The 27156-nt window shown below is 40.2% G+C and overlaps 2 protein-coding genes across 15 annotated transcripts in view; one reads left to right on the top strand and one right to left on the bottom strand.

Moving 5' to 3' along the window:
• Positions 1–20691, top strand: part of LARGE2 (LARGE xylosyl- and glucuronyltransferase 2) — a 56803-nt gene extending 36112 nt beyond the window's left edge. For 4 of the 7 annotated variants that reach the window (XM_058161733.1, XM_058161734.1, XM_058161732.1 and 1 more), the window contains 10 exons: positions 2828–2999; positions 5246–5350; positions 6159–6271; positions 6479–6604; positions 6779–6925; positions 7325–7488; positions 9164–9442; positions 9803–9949; positions 12692–12887; positions 12992–17772. In XM_058161733.1, coding sequence (XP_058017716.1) covers positions 2828–2999; positions 5246–5350; positions 6159–6271; positions 6479–6604; positions 6779–6925; positions 7325–7488; positions 9164–9442; positions 9803–9949; positions 12692–12887; positions 12992–13189 — 1647 coding nt within the window. In that variant the 3' untranslated portion in view covers positions 13190–17772. Of the gene's footprint in view, positions 1–2827; positions 3000–5245; positions 5351–6158; positions 6272–6478; positions 6605–6778; positions 6926–7324; positions 7489–9163; positions 9443–9802; positions 9950–12691; positions 12888–12991; positions 17773–19481 lie in introns of those variants that run through there. The other 3 variants (XR_009152554.1, XR_009152553.1, XM_058161735.1) reach the window with 3 other exon arrangements.
• Positions 20692–20773: 82 nt separating this feature from the next.
• Positions 20774–27156, bottom strand: part of PHF21A (PHD finger protein 21A) — a 163267-nt gene continuing 156884 nt past the window's right edge. For all 8 annotated transcript variants that reach the window (XM_058161741.1, XM_058161740.1, XM_058161739.1 and 5 more), the window contains one exon: positions 20774–26011. In XM_058161741.1, the coding sequence (XP_058017724.1) occupies positions 25757–26011 (255 nt within the window). In that variant the 3' untranslated portion in view covers positions 20774–25756. The remainder of the gene's footprint in view (positions 26012–27156) is intronic.

Consider the following 27156-nt stretch of genomic DNA (forward strand, 5'->3'; position numbering starts at 1 on the left):
GTTGAAATAATTCATATACATAGAATACCATTCTGCAATTCAGAACTTCTAAGGAGATTAATCTCCTTGGAAAACTAAAACAAGAGCAGAAAAATTAAAAGGCTGACTGGAGCAGTTCAATTCAGGAGAGCCATGAAGTTGTCCAAGGGCATAACATCATATTTTATGCCCATAGGTGACCCTAAATATTCTACTTTAATTTCTCAGCCACTGCCGTATACATGTTCTCCATAATCAAACAGAACTAGAAACACAGATTCATAAGGAGCTAAACTAAAGTTTAGCCATGGCTTAGGGCCCGGGTACTTACGGGACCGCCTGCTGTTACCTTATGCCTCCCATCAACCCGTACGCTCTCACAGAGAGGGTCTTCTCAGGGTGCCGTCCGCCAAGCAATGCCGGCTGGCGGCCCCCAGGGGAAGGGCCTTCTCTGTTGGAGCTCCTACTCTCTGGAACGACCTTCCCCCCCGGTTTGCGCCAAATATCTGACCTTCGGACCTTTCGTCGGGAATTAAAAACTTATTTATTCATCCAAGCGGGACTGGACTGATTTTTTAGATTTTTTTAAATTCCTAAATTTTAAATTTTTAAATTTTCTGTAATTTTATATGGGGTATTTTAGGTTGGTCAATTTGACAGTTTTAATTCGGCCACTGTTGAATAGGTATTTTAAATTGATTTTTAACTTTGTATACTTATTGCTTTTTATCTTGGCTGTACACCGCCCTGAGTCCTTCGGGAGAAGGGCGGTATAAAAGTTTAATAAATAAATAAATAAATAAATAAATAAATAAAGTTAAGGGGTTTAGGGACACGGATGATTTTATTCTGGTGCTATGTAAGGGGCCGCTTTATCAATAGTATTACAGATAGCCCTTGACTTGCAGCACTTTATTTAGTGACCGTTCAAAGTTAAAATGGCACTGAAAAAAGTGACTTATGACCATTTTCACACACATGACCGTTGCAGCCTCCCCATGGTCACATGAGCAAAATTCAGACACTTGGCAACTGACTCATATCTATGAAGTTTGCTTTGTCCAGGGGTCACGTGATCACCTTTTGTCACCTTTTGAGGAAGCCAGATTCACTTAACCACCGTGTTACTAACTTTTAACAACTTCAGTGATTCACTTAACGACTGTGGCAAGAATGGTCATAATATGGGGCAAAACTCACTTAACAGCTGTCTCGCTTAGCGACGGAAATTTTGGGTTCAATTGTGGTCGTAAGACAAGAAGACGATCTTCTCCACTGTAAAATAAAAACCAAATTAGTATAAGAGAAGAGGGTATTCTCTGCCTCTTTCACATTTACCAACAATGGGCAAAAGATAATTGCCTGACCGATTCAGGAAGATGCTAAAGCAGATTCTTTTTAGCATAGTTTTGTCTTGATAGTTGGGAAAGCACTCATGTTAATAGGAATTGGGGGCTTTTAGTGGGAGGTCTTAATATAGATCTATAGATTAATATAGATGTCCTCAAATGATGGAGAAGGCCTGAATCAATAGACATTTTGAATGTGCAAAATATCTGCGGTCCTCCGAATGTTGCTAAAATTCCTTACATTTTCCACCAAAGCTATGCTGCCTGTGGCTTTTGGAAATACTAGTTCAGCAGTATTTGGAAGGCTGTTGGTTCCCCACTCTGACTCTGAACCCTTTAAGACGGGGGTCTGCAAACTTGGCTCCTTTAAGACTTGTGGACTTCAACTCCCAGAGTTCCTCAGCCAGCAAAGCTGACTGAGGAACTCTGGGAGTTGAAGTCCACAAGTCTTAAAGGAGCCAAGATTGCAGATCCCTGCCTTAAGAAATGCTAACAGGATTAGCATTGTGAAAAGTGTAGCTCTTGTACATGGTGTGTGTGCGTGCATGTGTGCAGAATCATGGGTTGTTTTCTGACAACAGTCACTAGCATGGGCACAGCTTTAAATTGTTTCCTTGTGGAAGCTGCCATTTGAATGTAGGGTGCAATGGCCAGATCATATTAATTTGTCTTAATGTTGCTGCTGTCCCATAAGAGACTAATGATGGCCCACGTACAAGTCACACTGTTGTGGCCTGTATTCTTTGCAAGTGTCGTGTCCCACTCCTCCGCTGACGGCCGGGTCAGGGAAATCCGAATCAGGCTTGCCTCTGCAGCTCTGCCCAAAGTCCTAGCAAAGTCCTTAGAGCAGGCAGGAGACCAGTAAGTGACTTCAGCAAGATAAGTTCGACTTTGCCTGACTCAGAGACTGCCAGAAAGCAGATTCTTTATATAGGCCATGGGGTGTGGCTCCATGACTCAGCACTCATTAAGGCCTGCCCCTCCCTCCCTTCCTTCTGTTGCCTCCGCCTATCCAATCTTCTGATGCGAGGGTCACTCCAATCAGCTGTTGTTGGAAGTAAACTTTCCTCAGGCTCACATGCTGTGGAGGAGGGGGAGGGGTCTAGCTGCTCCGTTTGCCTGGGCATGGAGCCAGGGCTGGGGCCGGGGGATGCTCCCTCCTCTGCAGCCTGCTTGGGCATGGAGCCAGGGCTGGGACCGGGAGGTGCCCCCTCCTCTGCAGCTTGTCTGGGCATGGAGCCAGAACTGGGGCCGGGAGGCATACATTCCTCCGTGTTCGGGAGCAGATAAGCAGACCCCGGCTGCGGTGAGAGCGGACAAGACACAACAGCAAGCATCTCCACAACACTCATTTGGGGCTCTGGATCACAGTGGAGACAGAGTCTCTTTTTGTTGCCTTCCTGTGTTCAATAGAAGTCATGAGCCGTAGAAGCATTATGATTGGATGTTGATGATCCTGCCATTTTATTCCTCGGTGTCTTTCTCTCTTCTTGTTACAGCCAGACATTTCCTGGATCCCTAACAAACATTACTCTGGAATCTATGGGTTGATGAAACTGACACTCACTAAAGCTTTGCCCTCTGACCTTTCCAAGGTCATCGTCCTTGATACTGACATCACATTTGCTACTGACATTGCGGAGTTGTGGGCTATCTTTGGGAAGTTCTCAGGTAAGTAAGGGGTGGGAGGATTTTTTTAGATCTTCTCAAAATGGAAGTTATTGCTCTCCAAGATGAATATATCAATATGCTTGACATATCAATATGCTGTACTGATATATAGCCAATATAGCTGGTACAAGTTAAACAATTTCTTGAGATCCACAATTTTGCCACAATTTAGATTTTGGGGATCTAAAATTCAGACTATTCTTCCCTAATCTGATGCTATCTAGATAAATTGGAGCTCTGTTCAGGATCCCTAACTAGCCAATCTGGTTTATATTATTTGGTGATCTGCTCTGGAGAGTAGTTTAAAATCTACAGGTAGTCCTTGACGTACAATCACAATTGGGACCAGAATTTCCTTCTTTAAATGATGTCATTATGTTCAATATCATATGGCCACATTGTTTAGCAATGGCACTCCCAGCACTTTTGGTTGCCGTCATAATTCCAGATGCATGTGTCGTTAAGCAGGAAGAGGAGAGATCCCAGGTAAGGAGCATGGGGGTTTCACAGTGGGAAGGCCCTGGAAGGACCAGTGTTGACTGCATATGATTGCAGTGTGACACAAACTTAGAGTAGCCAGGAAAAGAGAATGCAAGGTGTGTGAGGATGTAAGGAAGCTGGAGAAAGAATAAACTGTGCCTTGGAGGTGCAGTGGTTAGAGTGCAGTACTGCAGGCTACTTCTGCTAACTGCCAGCTGACTGCAATTTGGCAGTTCAAATCTGACCAGGCTCAAGGTTGACTCAGCCTTCCATCCTTCCGTAAAATGAGGACTCAGATTGTTGGGGACAATATACTGACTGTGTAAACCACTTAGAGAGGGCTGTAAAGCGCTGTGAAACAGTATATAAGCCTAAGTGCTATTACTATAGCTATTGCTGTGGCTCAGGGGCTTATTTGTGTGTGCAACTCTGGAGCTGCAAGGAAGTGTCAACATCACAGTGCAAACTTGCTGCCCAGCAACACAGCATGCTCCAGCCCTCTCATCCTCAAGACCCCTATCACCCTGCACTCGGCCACCCCAGCTGACCTTTGCCATCTTCGTGCTTTTTTTGCTGCTGAAGTGTGCCCACCCTGGCATTTTGCAAGCCAGTTGCTGGTCCCATGAGGCCATCTTCCTCAGGTCTTGTGAGTACACAAGAGAACCGCAGGTGCCTCATTCGTGCAGAAGTGAGATTCAGAAGACCTCACAAACTTTCCAAAGGCTTTCTGAAGCCTCACAAGGATGGGGCGCATAATACGAAAAACAGTGCAGGTGGCCTTGGGAAGAAGGCCTGGTGTAGCCAACAGCTGTCTCCCACAGAGTATCATCAGCAGGAGGAGGATGTGGCAGGGCAGTAGGAGCAGCTGGATTTTGTGCTGTGGGTGGCTGGCCATGGTATGAGGCTGGAGGTGGTATTTGTCTAGCAGCACTGCAGCTAAGTACAAGCAATGGTGGGATTGAAATAATTTAACAACCGGTTCTCTGCCCTAATGATTTCTTCCAACCACCAGTTCACCAAACTGCTCAGAAAGGTAACAACCGGTTCTCCCGAAGTGGTGCGAACTGGCTGAATCCCACCACTGAGTACAAGCCGGGTGGTGGTGGTGGTAGTTGAGAGACTGCTGAAGGCTTCAGGCCTCTAACTTCAGCCACAGCCCTGCCCTGGTGCTAAGGAATGCCACAGTGTAGGCCAGACAAAAGGACATACATGGGGGTGGGGGAGTTTAAGTGCCCCTGTGACAACGGTGAAATCCCAGTTCTATCCAGTTCACCGAACCTGTAGCACCAGCAGTGGGAGGCTCAGCCCACCTGCCAGGACGTCATTAGGTCCTTTTTTTTTTACCTCTGTGCACGCATCCCGAACCAGTAGCGAAGCTAAGTGGATTTCACCGCTGCCCTGTGGTTGTAAGTGTGACCTGCCAAGCACCCAGATTTTGATCACTGAACCACAGTGGATGTGTAACAGCTGGAACTTTGCGGGCCAGTCATAACTCACTTTTTAAAGGGCTGTCATTTTTTTTGAACAGTTGCTGAATGAAATAGTCAAAAATTGAGGTCTACTTCTCTCGCTAGTGCTTCGAGCAGGTTTATGGGAAGGTGACATAACATGGATTTGTTTTCTAATCCACCCAGCTGTGCTGTTTTTCCAAATTGTTAAAAAAACCAGGAATGGGAGAATCAATTATTGGATTGATTATTAGTGCAGTGAGAATGGGGAAAGTCTACTCTTCGCACTGGATCCCATTGGTGTCATCTTTAATCCAGATAAACAGGTGATTGGACTAGTGGAAAACCAAAGTGATTGGTACCTGGGGAATCTCTGGAAGAACCATAAACCATGGCCGGCATTGGATCGTGGCTTCAATACAGGTACACTCCACCACAAATATATGTCTATTCAGCTGGGACAATTACCATGTCAACTATTTTTATTTTAAGGCTACAAGTAAGCAGTGAGCTGAGCTAGGAAGGCATAATTTATTTTGTACTATTAAACTTCAAAAAGGAATGCAAGCCAGTCCTTTGGGATAGATGCATAGATAGCCCAGAAGTAAGCTGGGTATCACTTGTTTAAGTAGTCCTTGTTTAACAACTACAACTTGGTTGTTAAGTGATTGGTTGGCAACTTGGTTGGCAACTTGGTTGTTAAGTGAAGCCATCTTGAAGTGAAATCATAGCTATCTTATGATCTTACTTCAGCTTTCTTTTGCTTGATAAGACCTGCAAAGGTCATAAATATGTGGACTGGTTGTGAAGTTACTTTTTCATTACCATAACTGTGAACGATCAGACACTAAATCAGGACTTATCTATAGTTTATCCTTCCAGTTGTGTTCTCTATGTGCGTTGGAAAGACTATTGCTGATGCATGATAAACTGGGATTAAAAGGCAGGAGAAGGAGGAGAATCATTATTCTACCCAGTAATTCTGCCTAAAAATCCTTCCACTGCTAGGTCAGTCAGCTGTTTTGGTTTTTTTAAACAAAAGCATGGGTCTTATGTGGTCCCTGATAATGTTGCCTTAGTAAGTGAGTATGGTGTCAGTGGCACAGAAATATTTTGGTAAACAAATGAATGTTATAACATCGTGATTTGGATAAGTTTGAGGAGCCACAGAGAGTGAGCAATATGATGAAGAACATCTTTCAGGGCTGAGTTTTTGTCTCCTCTTCCATAGGAGTGATCTTGTTGCTGCTGGAGCGTTTACGCCATCTTGGCTGGGAGCAGTTGTGGCGGGTGACAGCCGAGCAAGAGCTCATGAATATGCTCTCCACCTCACTAGCAGATCAGGCGAGTGTTCTTGCTTTTGTGTGTGTGTTTTACTGCCCTTTCAGTCTAGGCTCACAATGTGCCTTTCATTTCAACATAGGCAGAGAAAGATTAGATGTTGCCATTTGACAAAAACACTAATTTGTTTCCTTCCGATGTGACTCCACACTTGCTTTTATCCTGGAGCTTTCTCCTCTTCCAGAGTGCCAACTGCAATCTCTCTTCTAGGACATCTTTAACGCGGTGATTAAACAAAAGCCAGCCCTTGTGTACCGGCTCCCTTGCTTCTGGAATGTGCAACTCTCTGACCATACCCGTTCAGAGCAGTGCTACACGGAGGTGTCGGATCTTAAGGTGAGCATCCCTAGCTGAGACTTTGCTGATCTCCTTTCATAACCTTGGGAAAATCTTGGGATTTCTGTCTTGCTGAAACTTTCAGCATTCTGTAGTTTAGGTAAAGGGAATGCTGGGAAGGCCTGTCTATTGCTGAAGGTATTAGCCTTGGTCACTTTAGCTTTCTGTCTTCAGGTGATTCATTGGAACTCCCCCAAGAAGTTGCGAGTCAAAAATAAGCATGTGGAATTCTTTCGGAACCTTTATTTGACCTTCTTAGAGTATGATGGCAACTTGTTGCGCAGAGAGTTGTTTGGCTGTGCCAGCTTGCCCAGTGGCCAGGTGAGAGGCTTCCTGATCTTCTTCCCCCTTGTTATGTCTGAAATTGAGAATTTTTTTTAATTCATTTAGCTAATTTAATCTGCATATGAAAAACCATGGAGGAGGAGGACGATACCATGGGGATTACTGGAAGGGAACGATCACAGAGGGGTTGTGTTAACCTATGTTAACCCACCAACAAACACATTGTCTTGATCACTGCTGCCAAGCTAAAAATGAGCAGGACCTTCTGAATTATTTGGGCAATACCTGAGGGCTGTTAGAAGTTCCTTGGTTGTTCACTTGTGCTACATTCAATAGCATATTAAAGATGCACAGTGATTACATGTCATTCTTGACCAACTGTTTTATTTTGAGATCTCATTCTGTGTCTCAAATACACTCCTATGTAAATTTTAGCTCCAGCAAGCTCTGGAAGAGCTGGATGAAGACGATCCTTGCTATGATTTTCGGAGGCAAAGCCTTATTCAGCATCGTGTCCACCTCTTCTTCCTGCAATATGAATTTTCAGGGTCAGCTGATGAAATAGATGTAACTCTCATAGCTCAGCTGTCCATGGACAGGTACCAGATGGGGGAAAACAGAAGGGTGTGGAGGCATGGTTCTTTCAGGGTTTCCTTTCAGTGCTGTAGAACTGGAATTCCATCAGATTGTGGTCCTTTCATTTGGCACTGGGGCCAAATGAAAAAGTGAGAAAATTTACTATAATCTTAGCATATGCAAAATATAACAGTATTCAGCTTTTCAAATACTTTTAATAACAGAGTTTTATAAGCACTCGTGCTTGCTGAGAATTATTTGGTTAACATGATACGCAGCCAGTATCCAGTAAAGGTTAAACCCAAAGAGGATCCACCAAGAGTTGGAGGAGTCCAGTATTATTTTCTTTTAAAAATCATGAGGGAAAGATATGTAAATCTTAAACTAAAATATCCAGACTTTATTGTTTCCTTCCTCCTTTGATAGAATATCATACCTGAGGGAGCATCAGATTACAACTATAGTCCATAAAGTGAAAGTCTTGATAAAAAGGTAGATGTAGCCTGTGGCCAGTTGATAGATCATGTGAGAGGCCTACGTAGGCCATTTTGTATTTCCATCATAAGGGAAGGCAAGATACTAAATGATTTTGCCTGCGATGTTTACAAGGTTCCTTTTGACCTTTGCATGTAATGGTAGTAAAGCCCATTGTCAGAGGAAACCCGATTAATATTTTTAAATCATCTATGAGAGTTTAGGGGTAACTGTTCTATAACCAGCCATAGGTCAGATGTTCAGTCTTCATTTTTCCCCTGCCCCACAAGCCTAGTTAAGGGGAGTTACATTGATTCCAAGATCAACTATTTTTGTATTAGGAAAGCCTGATAGGCTGTCAGCAGTTAGGAGAGGAATTAATTTCCCCCAATCCTGAATCCTGAGCTGAGTAGAAGGGCTGCACCTTATATTTTGGCTTCAACTATTTGATGTTTCTTTTATCCTCTTTCCTTTGTATTAGACGTACCCTTCTTGAATTGAGGCGTTCTTAAAATATTTTGTTAGGAAATGCTGAGAGTTTAGCTTTGCATCCCTTAACTTGAGCCAAAATTGTAATTGTTTTCTGGACAGAATCAATTATGGAAGGCAAATGATTAGACCCAATTAACAAAAGGTCTGCATGAGTCACTAAATGTCTTTAGTGGTGCAAATTGGATGGGGAGAGCTTGTTTAAAGAGCATGTTTTGACATTGACATGGAGGCCATGCAAAATCAGTTCTTTCCAGACTGACTGTATAAGTTTGTGTACCTGTTAAAATCAAAGATAAAATATTATTAATATTTAAACATGGATATTTCCTACCTACATTTGATTTTTAATTTTATGTAAATAGTATTTGGTCTTAGGATACAGTGCTGATTGCATTTTTTGGAATATCACAGAAAATCTGATTGTCTGAACACAAATCCTCATGCTTGTCGTAATATGAGCATTCCTGAAATACATATTTCTAAGGTATCTGTTATCTTTATATTGAAATGTAGACAACAGCTGGTATGGTATTGGTGAAGCAGTAGGAATGGGGGAAAACAAAACTTTAAAAATGGAGCAATAAAACGTCAGCAAAATTCTATTTGGGAACTAAAAAGCATTTAAATTGTATTTTAGAAGGGTTTTGGGGGCCTGGGATGTCTGGGCTCTATAGCTTTTTGTTGACTAATGATAATATGTGATGCTCTCAATTTGTCTTATTGATTTTGCAGGTTGCAGATGCTGGAGGCGATATGTAAACACTGGACAGGCCCCATCAGCCTGGCTTTGTACATGTCTGACGCGGAGGCCCAGCAGTTTCTACGCTATGCTCAAGCATCAGAGGTGCTGAGTAACCGTGAGAATGTTGCCTATCACATTGTATACAAGGAAGGGCAGTTTTACCCAGTCAACTTCTTGCGCAACATGGCCCTGAAAAATGCACAGACGTCCCACGTTTTTCTGATGGACATTGATTTCCTGCCTATGTACGGCCTCTATGATTATCTCAGGTGTGTCTTCTTGAGGTTCAAAGTGGGTCAAGGCAACAATATGGTTTTCAACTGAATGTCACAAAAGATCTAAGAAATTGTGAAGTCCCCAGTCTTTTCTTCAATGTCCTTCCACATAAGTCTTAGTTCTCCCCTTTAGCTGGTGTCAAGTTTCTTCATTGTGAAGAAGTTGTCGCCTTCTTCATTTCCTCTTTCCACTAATGGTGCAGTTGACTCTGTTAGCCATACTGACCCAGGAGTCCATGAGCCTATGTTAGTTTTAGTTTAATGTATTCCTTAGGCTAAGAAATATATATGTCAGTCCTAACACCCTCCAGAGTGTTGAAATCTTGAAATGTTCTGCTTGCAATTTGTCTCCAGGTCTTCCATCATGCAGCTGGAGCTGCCCCCAAAGAAGGTAGCACTCATAGTGCCTGCATTTGAGACTCTACATTACCGCCTCAACTTTCCTAAATCCAAAGCGGAGCTGCTCACCATGCTGGACATGGGCTCCCTCTATACTTTCAGGTAAGTGGTGATCAAAAAAGATCCATTTTCAAGAACCAAAGATTGGGTTAAACAATTGCTGGACCATGTTTAGCAACTAACGGGCAAAATCAGCTTCACAGTTTTCTTCAGTAACTTATGCACCAAGATTTAGCTGGTTATTTGAAACCGAGGTGAAATGCTCCCGGTTTGGACCGGATCACCTGATCCGGTAGCGATGGTGGCGGGTGGTTCGGAGAACCAGTAGCAAAAATCTCTGCGCCCCCCCCCCCCCGCCATGCCCAGCTGAGCTACATGATCATCAGAGGTTTTTGGTTTTTTTTACTTTTAAAAGTATTTTTTCTTTGGTCGAAAAAATGCTTTTAAAAGTAAAAAAAATAGCCTCTGATGTTCGCACAGCTCAGCTGGGTGTTAGCCAAAAAACAGGGGGGGGGGTGATAGAGTCCGTTTTTCCTCCCAGCAGGCTTCCCTGAAGGCTTCCCTGAAGCCTGCTGGGAGGAAAAACAGACTCTCCCCTCCCCCTGTTTTTTGGTTTGGCTATCAGGGAAGCCTGCTGAGAGGAAAAATGGGATGTGGGAGGAGGGTTCATTTTTGAGAGAGAGAGAGAGAGAGGAGGCAGGGAAGGAAGGAATACAAACCTGGCACTAGAGGCAGCTTCAGAGGATAGTCCAGGACTGGAAGGGACCTGGAGGTCATCTAGTCCAAACCTGCTCCAGTAGGACATTGCTAGTGAATTTCTGTCTTTTGATCCCCCAATCACATAGTCACACTCACCCAGTCACATGACACCCCCCCCCAAGCCATGCCCACAGAACCAGTAACAAAAAAAATTAGATTTCACCCCTGTTTGAAACTGATACATGAATTCAGTCCCTGGCTATAAAAATATTTTCTCTTCTCCCTGTTCAACTTAACGTTCAGCCCCAGGGGTGGTATTGATTTACCTTCGCTACCTGTTCGCAAATGTGAGCACTCGCGCGTGACACCTCTGCACATGCAGAGCATCAAAAATGGAATGTGATGACATCAGAGCGGGTGGGTGGAGCCTCGCGCCGCCGCCACTACCGATTTTCCCGAACCAGATAGAACCGGCTGAATACCACCACTGTTCAGCCCTCTAATTTTTTGGCACTATTTCCTTTCTTTGTTTTTTCCATTTCGCATGACTGTTTCCTCCTCTGCATTTCTCAGATCATTTAAATCGTTTTCTCTTCCCAATTTCTGCCCCTTCTCCTCCCTCCCCGCAAATCTCTTTACTACTCTGCTTCCATTGCCTTTCTTTCTTTATAGTGAAATAAATCTGCTAATAGCTTGGTTTCCATTGATACTTTACAGCAGGGTTCTGCAAACTTGGCTCTTTTAAGACTTGTGGACTTCAACTCCCAGAGTTCCTCAACCAGCAAAGCTGGCTGAGGAACTCTGGGAGTTGAAGTCCACAAGTCTTAAAAGAGCCAAGTTTGCAGAACCCTGCTTTAGAGTAGGTTAATTTGTTTTGGTCTCCCTTGCCCCATTATCTCCCATTTGTTTCCAGGCATAATAAAACTGGCTGGTTTTGTCTGTAGTATGTATTGATATATACCAGGAAAAAAGGCTGCTTCTCCCACACAATCCAATTCATCCTAAATGATTAGGTGGTTAGAATCTTGGTTCCATCTCCCATTATCATCTGAGGTAAAAAAAATTTACTCTCAAATCATTGTGAAACCCAAAAAGAAATCAGAATTCTGCTGAAATTCAATGGGAAATCTCTGAGCTTTAGCAGCACAATGTCAGTTTCTTTGGTTTGGGGGTAGTAGGTTGAATTGGGAGTTTTCTTCCTAGAATATTTGTGTTCCCACTTATATTTTTGCAAAGGCACAAGACCCGAGATAAGGCCAGTTTCATTGGGATTGTGGTATTCTCTTACAATCCCTCACATGGGTAGCCCTTCTTTGGAAAGCTTGCATCCTAAAATAAGGAATGTGCCTAACTCCTGATTTTCAGGAAGATCTTAAAAACAGTTTTATTTTGCAGAGCATTTGTAGGCTGATCGTACAGAGCTGTCCTAAGACATTAATTGGATTGTTGGGAATTTTTAATTACTGTATTTTTTTGGAGTATAAGACGTACCTTTTTCCCACCAAAAAGAGGGTGAAAACCTGGGTGCGTCTTATACTCCGAATGCAGCCCTCCCCACCTTCTCAAACAGAGCTTTCAGAGGCTGAAAGAAGCATCAGAAAAGAAGCTTCAGAAAAGAAGCTCCCAAACAGCCTCTGAAGCTCTGGGGCTTTTTTTCTGAAGCTGTTTCGGAGGCTTTCAGAAGCAGAAAAGTTTTTTCTGAAAGTGTTTCAGAAGTTTCAGAGGCAGGGGGAAAAAAGCCAAAAAAAAAGCAAGGCACAGAGCTCACAACCAAGGGACCCGTTGCTAAAATTCACCTCTGGGAACAGCTGATTGGGGGTATTCCAGGGGGCCAATCCATCTGCCAATCAGTTTTTTCTTATTTTTCTCCCCAAAAACTAAGGTGCGTCTTATACTCCAAAAATACGGTATATATTTATTGTATGGCATTGTAAGCCCATTGGAAAGTGAATGATTAGTAAATAATTGTATAAAAATGAACATAATATCTTGTGACAATCCAAGAGGATGGTCACTTTTGATAGAAGTAATAAGGAAATCTGGTTAATCTAAGCTTGTTTTTCAATCTCTTAGTTTTCAGTATAGGAGCCAGATTGAAGTATTTTCACATAGTGTTTCCCCAATGATGTATATTTTTGTGTACAGGTATCATGTGTGGCCCCAGGGCCATGCTCCAACAGATTATGCCAAATGGCGGACAGCCACAGTGCCGTATCAAGTGGAATGGCAACCACAGTTTGAGCCTTATGTTGTAGTAAGGCGTGATTGTCCCCTCTATGACCAGCGGTTTGTAGGCTTTGGCTGGAACAAGGTGTCTCACATCATGGAGCTTGATGCTCAGGTGAGTATGTGAGTGGACAGATGTCCACTATCTGTCCTTTTTGTTGAGGAAGACCAGGGCTAAAGGGAATGGCTTCCTGTCAGCCACTTCCTACCTTTTCACAGGAGTATGAGCTGCTTGTCCTGCCCAACGCCTTCATGATCCATATGCCTCACGCTCCTAGTTTTGACATCTCCAAATTCCGCCAGAGTACTAGCTATCGGAACTGCCTCCAGACTCTGAGGGAAGAATTCCATCAGGACCTGTCCCGAAAGTATGGTGCGGCAGCACTAAAATACCTCACCGCAGAGAGAAGTTTATGAATGGCAACCAGAATACCAAAGGATCGTGTGACCTGTAAATGGACGAGGCTCAGACTTCTTGGAGAGAGACTCATCAGAAGCCCAGTCCTCCTAGCTATGGTGACCTAATGGTACGGCCATGCCTAGACTGTGAATGGAATTTTAGCCACGGCTGTCGTTCAGGGCTGTATTTTATGGCAAATTCTATTCTCAGATTAACTAGGCAAATTACATTTGTATGCATCTGCCTCCTTTTACAGATGGTTCCCAGATTAAGAGGAAGTCAGAGGAAAAGAGAGGGAAAATGTTTGGCTTAAGTGCTCTCCCTTTCTCACATGCACTGTTTTAATACAGCGCTTCTGTTCACCGACATTCAGTGATAGAAAGGAACATTTTTGTTCATAATTGTAGCATTTTTTTCTCTTTCTGTTTATCAAATAGCAAGGGCTGCCATTACCGTCTTCTCGTGTCTTCTCTTTGCCAATTGTTCTCTAGCCTTTGTTCTTAACATATTTTATAAGAGAAGCGGCTCTAATGACTCAAATCATAGAGCTGAAAGGGGCTGCCCTGTTCAGGGCAGGAATCCAAATTAAACAGACAGGTGGTTATTTAGTCTTCAGTTGAATGGATCCATGAAGGGAAGTCCACCAGATTTCTGAGTAGTATAATTGATTTGGACTGTCAAGTGACCTTCAGAAGCAATCGACTTCTAAAACCTGTTGTTGGGTAAAGTTAGAAGGGTGCTGTTCTGCTTTTTGATTTTCCTCTGGTTTTTTTCTTCTTTTTTATATGTATCAGTTGGCCACTATGGAAACTGAATGGGGAACCTAGGTAAACTTCTTATGATGTTACCTAGTTTGGATAATGAAACAGCTGCAAGAAAACAATCAAGCTCAGAGAGCACCAAGGACTCCTCAGATCTTATTTCTAGCCTCATCCCCTTTCTCGTTTTGGCATTTCCCTGAAAATCAAATTTGAAGCAAGACAATTCATTTCATGTTAATATTGATCTTTTTTTTCCCTACCTGCCTCTGAATATTTCTCAGCATTTGCAAGAGAAAGGACCCTGTGTTTCTTACTTATCTGTTTAGTTATGGCCATATTGATTGAAGAGCTTTTTGTGCTTAACCGTATTCTAAAACAAGAACCATATGTCACGTGGGGAAAAAGATTAAATGAAAAGAAATCCATACATATTTGCTGAGAATATATCACTATATACAGTGATGTTTAAAAAAATGGTGAACTCTTGACTTTTCAATAGTTCTGTATAAATAGGAGCTAAAATGTTATCTGTTCTTCACCCAATCCTAACACGAGATAAAAAGAACTCAATGAAACGAATGAGTCAAAATATAGTACAGATTCATTGATTTATTGTGCACAGTGACCTAAAGGTACATATTTATATGTGACAAATGAGTGCGAAAGTTTGCTTTCAGTAGCTATCATGCCTGCCACCCAAACCTGGGTAGCAGTAACTGCAACTAAACATTTTCAACAATTATTACTGGTGGAAGTTTAGCCCATTCCTCCTTATGAAACAAGTTTAATTTAGGGTTGTTGGCAGGTTTCCTTGCACGAGTTGCCTATTTTGGATCCTTCTACGATGTTGTTGTTTTTTTGTAAAGTTTTTTTCCCACAACGTTTTTATGTGATTGAAATCAAGACTTTGACTTGCCCTTCCAAACCGTTTTTATGTCTTGGGTCATCATCTTGCTGCATGATTCACATTCTCTTGAGCTTCAGTTCTGGGGCATTTTTCTGTATAATTTGGTGGTATAGTTCAGAATTATAGTTCCATCGATGATGGCAAATCATCCTGGTCTAAAGGCAGTAAAGGAAACGCAAACATCATACCAGCACTGCACTTCACAAATGGGCTAAAATCCTTATGCTGAAATGCAGCATTTGCCTTTTGCCAAACACTTTTGATACAAGCTAAAAAGTTTCAGTTTTGATCTCATCCATCCAGACAACATTCATCCAAAAGCCTTTGACTTATCCATGTGGTCTTTCACAAACCGTAGAGAGGCAGCAATTGTTTTTATTTCCTTTTTCAGAGTAGTGCCTTTCTCCTTACAACATGCCATACATACCATTGTTATCCAATATTCTGTCATGCTATTCATCAATGCAAGAAAGGTCCATGGTTCCTAAGGTGTTTCCTGGGGGCTCTTTCAGGCTTCCTGGAATATTTCACACCCTGCTCTTGTTCTTGGAATGATGCTTGGTCAACAACTCCTGGGGAGGGTAACAATAGTTGCCTCCATATGATCTGCCTGATAGTGGACTGGTGAAATACAAACTCTTTGGAAGTAGTTTTGTAGTCTTTTCCAATCTGGTGAGCATCAACAACGGTTTTTTGAAAGTCATAGAATTGTTTTTTAAATAAGGTAGAACTTCCCATGCTCACACCTGATTATCATTACATTGATTTAACCACCTGACCCTACCTGTCTCTTCAAATAAATTGATCATCCTAGAACAGGTGGGTCAAACTGAGCCTCTGGTGGCTCAACAGACTAATGCAGTCTGTTATTAACACAGCTGCTTGCAATTACTGCAAGTTCAAGTCCCACTAGGCCCAAGGTTGACTCAGCCTTCCATCCTTTATAAGGTAGGTAAAATGAGGACCCAGATTGTTGGGGGCAATAAAAGTTGACTTTGTATATAATATACAAATGGATGAAGACACAGTGTAAGCCGCCCTGAGTCTTCGGAGAAGGGCGGGATATAAATTCAAATTAAAAAAAAAAAACTGGCGGACGGCGGGCCGGATGCATCATATGCAGGCCACGCCCATCCCAGCTCTGCAAAGGGGAGAAAACTGTCATGATACATCATGTGATGCCGTAGGTTTGACACCCGTGTCATAAAGAGTTTCATATACTTTTGCCACACACATAAATATGTAGATTTGGGTCATTTTTCTCAATGTATTAATGAGCAAATATTTTCAACTCATTTCTTAATTGTGTTCTTATCTAGTTTTAGGAAGTGCGCAGGATGATCTAGGAGACATTTTAGATCATGTTTATGCAGAAATACTGAGAATTCAAGATTTCATGAACTTTTTAAGCACTACTGTAATACAGGTAGTCCTCGACCTAGAACAGTTCGCTTAGTGACCATTTGAAGTTACAAAGGCACTGAAAAAAGCGAAATGACCATTTTTTAACACTTATGACGGTTGCCGCATCCCGGTGGTCACGTGATCAAAATTCAGACACTTGGCAACTGGCTCCTATTTATGACAGTTGCAGTGTCCTGAGGTTATATGATCCCCTTTTGTGACCTTCTGACAAACAAAGTCAATGGGGAAGCCAGATTCACTTAACAACCATAGTTACTAAGTTAACTACCGCAGTGATTCACTTATCAAAAATATCATAAAATAGAGCAAAACTCACTTAACAAATTTTTCAATTAGCAACATAAATTTGGGGCTCAATTGTGGTTGTAAGTTGAGGCCTACCTGTACTGAGATTTTGAACTAGGCTTGGCTAAGCAAATGCTTTTGAAAAATTTAAGAAGGTATTTTTGAAATAAAGTCTCCTTTCTGTTGCCTCTTTTCATTGTTCCACCATCTAAAAGTGGTGGCCGTGCCGTTATGCCACACAGAAGCTCTATTTGACTCCTCCACTCACGAAATCACCTTAGTGCAGCTTAATTTACTGCTCAGCACTGCCAAGCAAACTCTTTCCTCTCCCTGGAGGAAGGTGAAGTTCATCCAAGGCCCTTCGTATTTCCCATCCCTAAATTACAACAGATTTCCCTGCCTCAGGGATGGCGCTAGTGTTTCAATTTATAGGCAGCTGAATCTTTGCAGTCTTGGAAGTCTTTTCTTGCACACTGTCACCTGTATAGATGCCTAGGGAATCTGATCAAAAAATCAGATTCAAAAATCAAAGAACATCCGTTTTTTGATTGGAAAAACCTAAAGTTCCAAGATGGTAAACATTTGGCTTGCAGTACTTCAGATGTTATTAAAAAGAAGCAATTTGGGACGTGTGTGAGCACGAAAGCCTCTTCCACTCATTAAAGCAGCATGGTCCTCGGGATCATGTAACTGCAGAAGTCCCCTGCAAACAGAAATAGCTGTTTTATTGAGTCACAGTCAGTGTATTTGTACTGCTGTGTATTCTGAAGCACATCTTCTGAATCAGATCCAAGGACTGCACAACCCGTATAACAATGTGCTTTGAGTGAATGCTATGCTGGATTGTTCATTGGGAGCAGCTTCAACCTAGCACTTGTTCATAGTTATAAAACACTGGATCACAAGGAGTTCGTTCTTCAGTTACTATTTATATAATTTAAACTGATTTCTCACTACATGTAAATTGTATGTCTTGAATTTTCTAACAGTTCCTTTTTAGCTTTGTGTTCTGGAGAATCTCCAGCACTTTCTGCTGCTAGGCTGTTTCTTCTGATTTTTCTGGTATTAAACTGGAATGTAAAAGTGATGGGACTGAAGTGTTCCATCCTAATTTAAGGTAGAGTCATATAAATATTGATCCTAGTCCAAGTTGAAAATTTAGAGAACTGGTTGTATTTCTTGCCTTTTTTTAAAAAAAATAAATAAAAGTTTTTAGAAATTACTTTTCAAGCCTCTGATTGGAATTGTGTAATTATTTCTTGCTAAAGCACCCTGAACTAAATGATGACTGAAACAACAAATAGTAAAATTATTCCTTTTTTTCTTGAGGAAAATCTGGTAGGTTTTGTTGCACAAAAAGCGCTGGGTATCCTTTTTCAGTATTTCTACTTCATTAATGCATTAGTGCTAAATCTAAGGCAAGACAGAATGAAAATCAAAAAAATGAAGTATTAAATTATAATTGGAAAACTGGTGATCCTTCATTTGCCCACATTACACTGCTGGCCAGGGCTGGTGGTAAGTAGAAGTTTATCTCATCTGTGGCATCATAAATTGCCTGTTCTTGAACTAGTGAAAGCAGCTGGAAAGAGAAAATCACAGGTTAGGAAGGCATGGAAAATTCTGTTTCCAAGATGATGCTATTCCCAGAATGTTGCCTCAAAATACAGGCAATAATAACAACCTGGTTGATATCAGCCCATTGCCCAATCTTTTGAAAATGGCAGGTACTTTTAATGTCTCATGTATATATAAAATATGGGGAGCTGAGCCAACAAATTTTTGTCCTTTTGTACATTTTTTCCCCCTAAAGCCATTTTGGGTCGCTGTTTAATTGGGATTTTTTTTAAAAAAAACATCCACTCCCAAATGCAACATTGTTTTGACAAGGAAATAGAGATGCAGAAAACAAAGCTTTTACTTATGGTCCTTTAAAGTTGTTCCTCACTCATTCTTCTGCTGAAGGGCTATGATTTTTCCCCCCAAATTTTGTAACAGCTTAGAAAGGAAAACATAAATTATATATCTGAGTGGTTACAATAAAACAAAATTAGCATAGCAGGCAAAAATCTTACGTAAGATTTGTGCACAAGAAAATACGCTTGGGGGGGGGGGAGTCTCCAATTAGTTGGGAACATAAAAATAAATACCGCAGAAACAGTACTATAACTAAATCGTGTTTTTTTTCCACATGTGCTTTATAAGGATGTAGTAAAGGAAAAAGGGATTTGGAAAAAGGAGATAAGTTGAGAAGAGAGCGAAAAATATTATAGTCAGACCACAACAGTAAAGCTAACAAGGATTAGGTTCCCTAACAAAAGGGAATTCAAGAAGGGATGGAGGCAATCTCTGTTAGATTTGAAAAATAGAAAACCAGCTTTAGTGTTGGTAAGTTTGCTGAGCATACGTACAGGCTAAAAATCTACTGTGCAAACTTCTCCAACTCTCAAGACAAGTAGCCTTTCATCTACCTAGCTCCTAAAACTCAATTGACGATTTATCATGAAAATATAAAAACTGGACCTGTGCAGTTTAAACATGATTTGAAAGAAACACTTTGAACCTCACAATAGTATAAGACCTCTTTGCCGTTCATTAAAGCAACTTTGTTTTGGTTTCCATTGCAAGTTTAAAATTAAGGTGCCACTGTTGTAAGAATCACAATAACTATAATGAGCTTCTTAAATAGCTGCATCCTTTTTGCAGGCTCAATGGAAGTGCCCATTAAAAAGAACCATGTTCACTTTGACAAGCTATCTTTAAAAGCTGTTTCTCCTAATTCATGACTGCTAGCAGGGGTATAAGCTCTCTCATCTTTTCATGACAAACAAAACTTGAGACAATAGATTTTATTGTTTTATTTAGTAAAATGTTAAATAAATACAAATTGGTCATTTATTCTGCACCCTCTTTTTCTTCCCGGTTTAATAGACTAAAATCTAGACATGACGTTATCAAACCCACAAGGGAATGGAAGGCTACAGAAAGAAGGCAGCAAAGAGACTGAAAAATTACTATGAGCACCAGGCTATTTCTTTTTTATTTTAATCCAAAAAAAATAAATAAGTAAAGCAAAACCCTTAGCTAAACCAAGTCATGTATCTGTATACCATTCACAGGGCGACCATCTGTGAAACAGGTTGCACTCAATTCACTTAAAGTCTTACAAATAATATAAGGACTGGGCTGCAGAGGCAGTACAGGTGTAGTTGAGTTTAGTTGGAACGTACATTGCAAAAGGAATGGACAGTACAGTATGGAGCAGCCAACTGCTGGCAGCATAAGACATGTGATTCCAAAAATGGATACAGGGCTGGAGACTGACTGCTGGAAAAGCAAAAATGAAGTCTTCTGTGAGATCAGCCACTTTTTATCCCACAGTAGTTACTGCAAGGAGTCCTGTTCCAATTATCAGAAAGTATTGTTATAAGCAATTGAACCAGGTCTTAAAAATAAAGATACACAGGTGATTCATAGGGAAGTCAGCAGGAATATCTCTAATTGCAAAGGTGAGTAAATTACAAAATAAGATACAAATCAATGTAACATTAAATACATCATGTGTACTTGACAAGGAAGCCTATATAGACTAGCATTTATTAATTCCCTTTTTAAAAAAAACAACAACCCTAAACCAAGAGTATCCTACTTAAATACCGAAATTTCAGTCCTGGCTTAATTCCTGTTGGCCTTATATTTGTAATACAAATTAGCACAAATGGGATTTTTCCTTGGTGTTTTAAGAGATACAATCATGAAGGGGGGGGTATTTTGTTCCCCAAGACCTACCTTTATACCACAACAAGAGTAGAACAGTTAACAGAAAAGTTTGGTGCATTCCTTACTGAAGTAGAAGATTCTCAGAATAAGACTCTTCACAGTGATCCAGCTATCGTGTTCCTGACATCAAGGCTGATATGTAAATACACAGCTACAAAGTACAAAAATCACTGAGATATTGGAGAAGGGAGATAAAGTTAAAAACCTGGCAACCATTTCCAAAGAGCAGCCTTTCTATATCTGAAGACTACAGACAGCAGATGTAACACGCCAATCATTGCTTTTATCACCTTCGATACGTAAATTTGCAAAGGAAAGACTCCTTAGTTCAGGGGTCTCCAACCTTGGTCCCTTTAAGACTTGTGAACTTCAACTCTCAGAGTCCCTCAGCCAGCAAAGCTGGCTGAGGAACTCTGGGAGTTGAAGTCCACAAGTCTTAAAGGGACCAAGGTTGGAGACCCCTGCCTTAGTGATTTTAAATCAGGGTTCTAAATTGCATTTATGGGTAAGAGGATCATCTCGGCAGTCTTCTACACAAAGAATGGTGAAAAGGATTACAGAAGAGAGACAACACTAACCGGCTTATCACTGCTTCCTCCCAAGTGTTTAAAGAAAGTTTTGCAAGTATCTGAAGATAGTTATTTACGTGCTCTATGTGGACTAGTACTGACTCCTTAGCAGGGTTCATACTTCAGGTAAACCAAATCTTGCTGAGTAAATCACAACGTCTGATTTGTATACAGTATGCCAAAATCGTATTATGGCTTAGTGTGATGTGTAACCCCAACCGTTCATTTTAAAGATCTTGTACTTTACAAAGGAGACCTTAGATAAACTGAGGTAGAATAAGTGTTGGGAGACAGGGAGATATTTAATGCTAAATAAATAGCTACTTATTTCAATCATGATTTTTAAATAATGGAACAGCTGTGTAGAGCTACCCTAAAAATGGCAAGACAAGACAACAGCTAGTTATTATCCATTCTTAGATATACAATACATTTATCAATATTTGGGGAACATTACAGAACCTTATGGTCTCTCATGATCATGTGTTAATGGGAAGACACACTAGGAAAGAACTAGGCCACCCTGCTTTTGTGTTCAACTATATCACATTGGTAGAGCCCAGGAATTTAGCATAACTTCATGTTTTACACAACGCTACCTAAATCAATTGGAGATGGAGGAGGGAATCAAGCCCCTTTTTATGAGGCATATGTGTTTTTTCTGAACCAAATCCACTTGTGGGACCTTCTTGCTTTCACTCATTGTCAGAGTTGAGCTGCTTTGGGGAGGGGGGGGAGGAAACAAACAACTATAATGAGGAACATAATTTGTAATCCTAGGATTTGTAGCAGGGATCATACATTAACTATATATTGCAATTCTGGATTGATCAAGAGCACCTCTCTTAAGTAGGAACTTTGGAAAAAGAAAAGGATTGTAGAATGACTGCAAGAATGCTTTGCTATGTCTTTACATTTTAAAGGAAATCAATGGATTAAATAGGATCAAAATATTAAAATAAGGGGGAATCACAATATTAAGCCAAGGGGAAGCATGTTGCTGCCTACGGCTGCATCACAAATCTGTGTTTGCACAATTATTTGATACAATTTTCTAATAGATTAATTGCATCAAGTCCCACAAAGGATCAGCCCATCTAATCAATTCTTTCATTTTTTTACAATATAAATCAACATATTTTAACTCCAAATTACGTCCTCACACATTCACAGTGAATTCCATGATATACAGCACCACACATTTATAAGGGAATGTATTATGATATACCGATACAGCTGACAAGATATAAACAGCCATGTGGCACTGAGTAGAGGCTGTAGAAAAAGGAAGAGGAGGAGGAGGAGGAGGAAACCAAGATTAATTGTAAGCCACCATTAACCATAAGCATGGTTTCTCCTAACTCTAATGACGTTTCTGAATATTTCTCTGACACAGTGCTGACATGAAGTGTTATCAGAAACACTGAACTTGGTAATTCTAGCTAATAAAATAATTTACAATGGCAATCTTATATAACAAGAAATGTTGTCTTTTCTGTGGTTCCCTTTTATTTTGAGAGCAACCCCTTGCATTGAAGAAAATCTAACATTCATTACATCATTGCACATTTTTTGTTCAATAAAATATTTATCCATTCTGTAAATATGGAAGAATCCTTATGTAAAGTCCAAATTTTATTTTATAATTTGCTGTGCTGTATTTTCAAAATTTCAATCTATTAACAACATTTTGTTTCTGGACACTGAGAATTCAGAATAGCCTGCTAATGATTGCTTTCCTCTCTTTCCCTTCATCTTAACTGATTACAATGCCAGGGCAGGAGATGCAAAGAAAAGTATGCATGTATAAAATTGCAGAACGATAAACTGACAACAGCCTTATTCATAATATCAAATAGTGCTGGGTGACAATCGTACCAGTCAGAAGATAAAAGATTTATTCATTTTATCGGAATAAATCCAAAATAGATTTTTAGTACATGGGAGAGTTGCCTCAAGAAATCATATCCTTCATACAATTATAAACTGAAACCCAACACTTTTTTATGCTTCTTTATAAACAAGAAGGGGCCCTTGCTTTCTGAGGCACTGACTCAAAAATTTGTTATTCATAATTTACAGCAGGGCTGTCAAACTTGTGGCCCACAGGTCGGATGTGTCATGCGCTGGCCACACCCATGCCTGGTTTAGCGAAAGGGGGAAAAGTCCCAATAAATCATGTGACCGTGCCATGACGACACGAGTTTGACACCCCTGTTACAGCATATAAGGCGAATAACTTGCCATAGGATCACTCTTTCAGCCTCAAGTCACATTTAGCAGGAAGAGTAGTTCTGCATTTATTCCACTTCCCTCTGAAGGACAGGAAGTGACAATGGCTACCAAACCTCCAGTCAATTCGAAGTGAATTCATGATCCAGGGACCCAGCAAATGGGAATACAGTAACTAATATTTAAGATATTGTTTGCTACCATCAGCAGAGAAAACTGGGCTTCACTGATTCTTTTTTCTCTAAAAGGTGTCTTAACACAGGGCTAAAAGCTTGCAACCTGTAAAGTCAAATTCAACTCATCACACATGTAATCTTGCTTGCTAAAACATCCCAGGCAGGCAACAATATGAAATGGTTTATTAAATGGTTGGCTTACTAAGACACAAAATTTACAAACTTGTGATTCTAGTAATATTTGCTCTGTGCATTCTTGTGATGATATTGTATACTCAGAGCAGCTGTCAATCTGACGAGTGTCTGTCTTTCATTTATACCCATTAATGACATATAATCTTTGGAAATATGCTAGCTTCACTACAAAATATCAAGAGTTGACGGTTAACCCTGACATTTTCAAATGTAAAGCAAGTTCTGTTCGACAGGATTTTTTCTTATTGTTCACTAATTAACTTTAGAATGAACCATCAGTTGCAGGGCTCTAAAAGCAAGAAGCCTAACTAAAAATGACTGAAGCTTCAGGGACAAGAATGGAAGCCACAAGAAGAACAGAACAGCACAAAAACTAGCAAACTTGAAATGAGTGTACAAATAAAGTGCATAATGATGCATAGATCTTTAATGTAGAATAAGCGCACCTGTATCATTAATGATTAGCAGAAATAAAGAGTTCTGCTAACATGTATCCAGATAATGTTTGGGCCAACATTGTCATGATTCAGTGACATGAGTTCTGCCACAAAAAACATGTCGGATGATTGCACTGATATATACAAAACTGGCTATTTCAGGCTTACAGATTTGATGTCCAGCATCAGCCTTTTGATCATTGCAGGATTTTTGACAATTATCTTAAAAAGTAAGATAAGAGGCGTTATCCCTCAGTTTAGGTGCTATATTGCAATAGAATAAAAATGATTAATGCTGTCAATGCTATTCTCTGTGCTTTTACAGAGAAGAAATCCCCTTAGTTTAAAAAAATGGTTTCAGCTTAGATTCAGTTTTAATCGTGAAGGCTATTTCAATGGCATGACAAATATCAAGATATCCACCCCAAGGCATTTTCAAACTGAAACCACAGCATTATGGCAATACCAGAAATAAAATCTGTTGTTGTTTTTTAAAAAAATCTAAGTACACAGAATTTACTCCAGTTCTGACACCTTTTTAATAGAAATCACTTGTTTAGGAAACAAATAGCACTTTTGTAATTTTTTACAATGTTTCTTACCTTGATCTTATTTTAAGTAACACTAGGAAGACCTCAATATCTTTTTTCTTTTTTTAATTTAAAAAAAGTTGTTTTTCCCCAGATACAAAGATTTGCCCTTGCATAAAAAACAGTGCCCAAAACGATGACACACGGACTCACAAAGACTCACTGTATCTCACTGACACTATTACTTCTAATCTATACCATGCAAGGTCCCATCTACCTTTTTATTGGACTGTCAGCCTGAAAAAAAGAGTTTTTCTATTCCTTACATTTGTAACCAAAAGAGAAAGGAACAAAGGAAACAGGCATTTTGCCTATTTGGGCAATACATTAGGGACATGTGCTGTGCTGTTTGGGATACTGTTTTTGCTGGACAAATGTACCAAAAAGAGAAAAAAAAATTCTTTTCACTCATGGCCTGCTTTACAAAAACCGCAGGCTGATCATGTTAGTCTCCTTCCCTACCTCAGTAAAAGCTTCCTTCTTAATGTAGCAACTAAATCAACAATGCATTTTATTTGCATTTGAATATATTTTCTGAATGCATTAAGAGAGAGAAAGGAGGGGGAGGACAACCCAAAGTTGCCAGTCTAGTAATCTTCAGCCTTTTGGATACTTACTGAAAAATCCTTCCTCATCCTTTGTTGTGTTTTCTGTAAAAACAGTTGTAAATACTGCTTACTGGATAAGTTTTTCTGCCCTTCCCCATCCCCTTTTAGGATACTAGGATTTGTTAATTCTTATTTTTGCATTTTTGGTTTAGTAGTATGGACAATTTAGAAACAGGAAAAGCCCACAGGCTCTTTGGATTTGAAGTTCCCCTAGCTAAACAAAAACTGGTCTATAGATAAGGTCTGAAACCTGCTCCTCCCTGCTCCCTACCCCCAAATAAAAATAAAAAACAAACCTATAGTGGCTGTGGAGGCTGCTGCAGGCACACTCTGGTGTAAAATATAGAGAGTAAATATCTTATTTAACTTGGCATGGTGCTGGCTAAGAACCTCCAGCTGGCACTATTCATGTAACATGGTCCAAACTTTGCACGTACACACAGAATAAGAAGGATCAATTGGCAAACTTAGTGCCGCCCGGCACGAGCATCTTCGCACTCTTTCTGGAACTAAAGAGTTTCTTGTACTTTCCAGAAGAAATCCATTTCCTTTACTAGAGGATCTGTTATGTTCTTCTGCTTTGCTGCCATCTCCTCTGGCTCCTTCTTATTGTGCTCTGTTATTTAGTCTCATTGCCCTTCTTACAGTTCACCATGCAGCTCTGGGAGGGGGAAGATGCTGGGGTGGAGGTGGCAGCTGTCACATTACTGGCGGAGTCCATGCCATTGGAAATGGCTGCTGAACTGCCCTCAGAGTTTATGGATTTGGAAAGGTTGATGCCTTGGATGAGGCGAATTAACTGTTTTACCTTCTCCAGTGAACTGTGCATTTCCTTCTGTTTTGCCAGGATTGTGTTCTTCATTTCCATACATTTCTGAAGTGAATCAGAACATAAATCTTAGTGAGGACATTGCTGAAAAAGCCTGAACTAATACAAAAAAAGAAGGCAAAATGTGAAAGTGGTATGCAGAACTAACTGCATTTAGCTCAAATAGACTTACATTTACAGAAATATCTTTTTAAAAAACCGCTTTTGCTTGCATGTAGCTCATTTGATTTAAAGCTATATTTATGCTGTACTATAGATAACGATAGAAAAATACCATATTTAGTAATGTGAAATATTCAGTCTTGGATTCTCAATTTTAAAAAGCAACTTAAACACCAAATTCTTCCCTTTGAATGACTGAAATTTCTGTCTATCTGTGGCATATTTCTGATTTACTATATACACATCTTGATCCAACAGGAACAATATGTGCAAGAAAATAAAATTCTATACAAAAGCTGCAAAAGTGGTATATGATTCATATTTCTATATTATCTCTAATCACTAGATGAATAGAACGTCCATTATGACTATGATAGCTATCTGTTTTGGAGAGAAGAAGAGGTACAATCTAAATTTGGGTGGCTAGTACAAACGTATTTAGCAGTGTATCTCTGATTTAGAACATAAAACTCATTTACTTCTCACAAGTTTCATAGAAAGGGAAATAACAAAATTGAAAATTTGAGCTGCTAGCAACTGCAAACAGATACTATGTATATATACTGATTATAATTGCCCATCTTATGTACCATAACCCTGGGCATCTCCCAAAATTTAAACATTCTACCTACAGACCATTGGAAGATTTGAAAGATCAGGTACAGACTGTCATGAAGAAAATCTATGTGAATGCTAGAAGTCAACAATGACTTGATGGTACATAATTAATCAATCAATTTAACCAGAGTCTAATCAAGGTTCCTTGTATGGGAAACCAATGTGTTTTCTTGAAATGGAGTGGACTTCAAGAGATTTTAAAATAATATAGAATATGATTATCTTTGAGCCTACAAATTCTTGTTAGCTAAATACATATCTGGCCTCTTCTCCAGGAACTCAAGGCAGCTTACATAAGTTTTCCCTTTCATTTATCTCCATAAAAAATCAGTCAGGTAGACTGGGATGAGACAAAGGACTGGCCAAAATCACACTGGGATTTTCCATGGTTAACTGCAAACAACAATATA

This window comes from Ahaetulla prasina, chromosome 1, assembly GCF_028640845.1.
Source record: "Ahaetulla prasina isolate Xishuangbanna chromosome 1, ASM2864084v1, whole genome shotgun sequence".
NCBI classification, from domain to species: domain Eukaryota; kingdom Metazoa; phylum Chordata; class Lepidosauria; order Squamata; family Colubridae; genus Ahaetulla; species Ahaetulla prasina.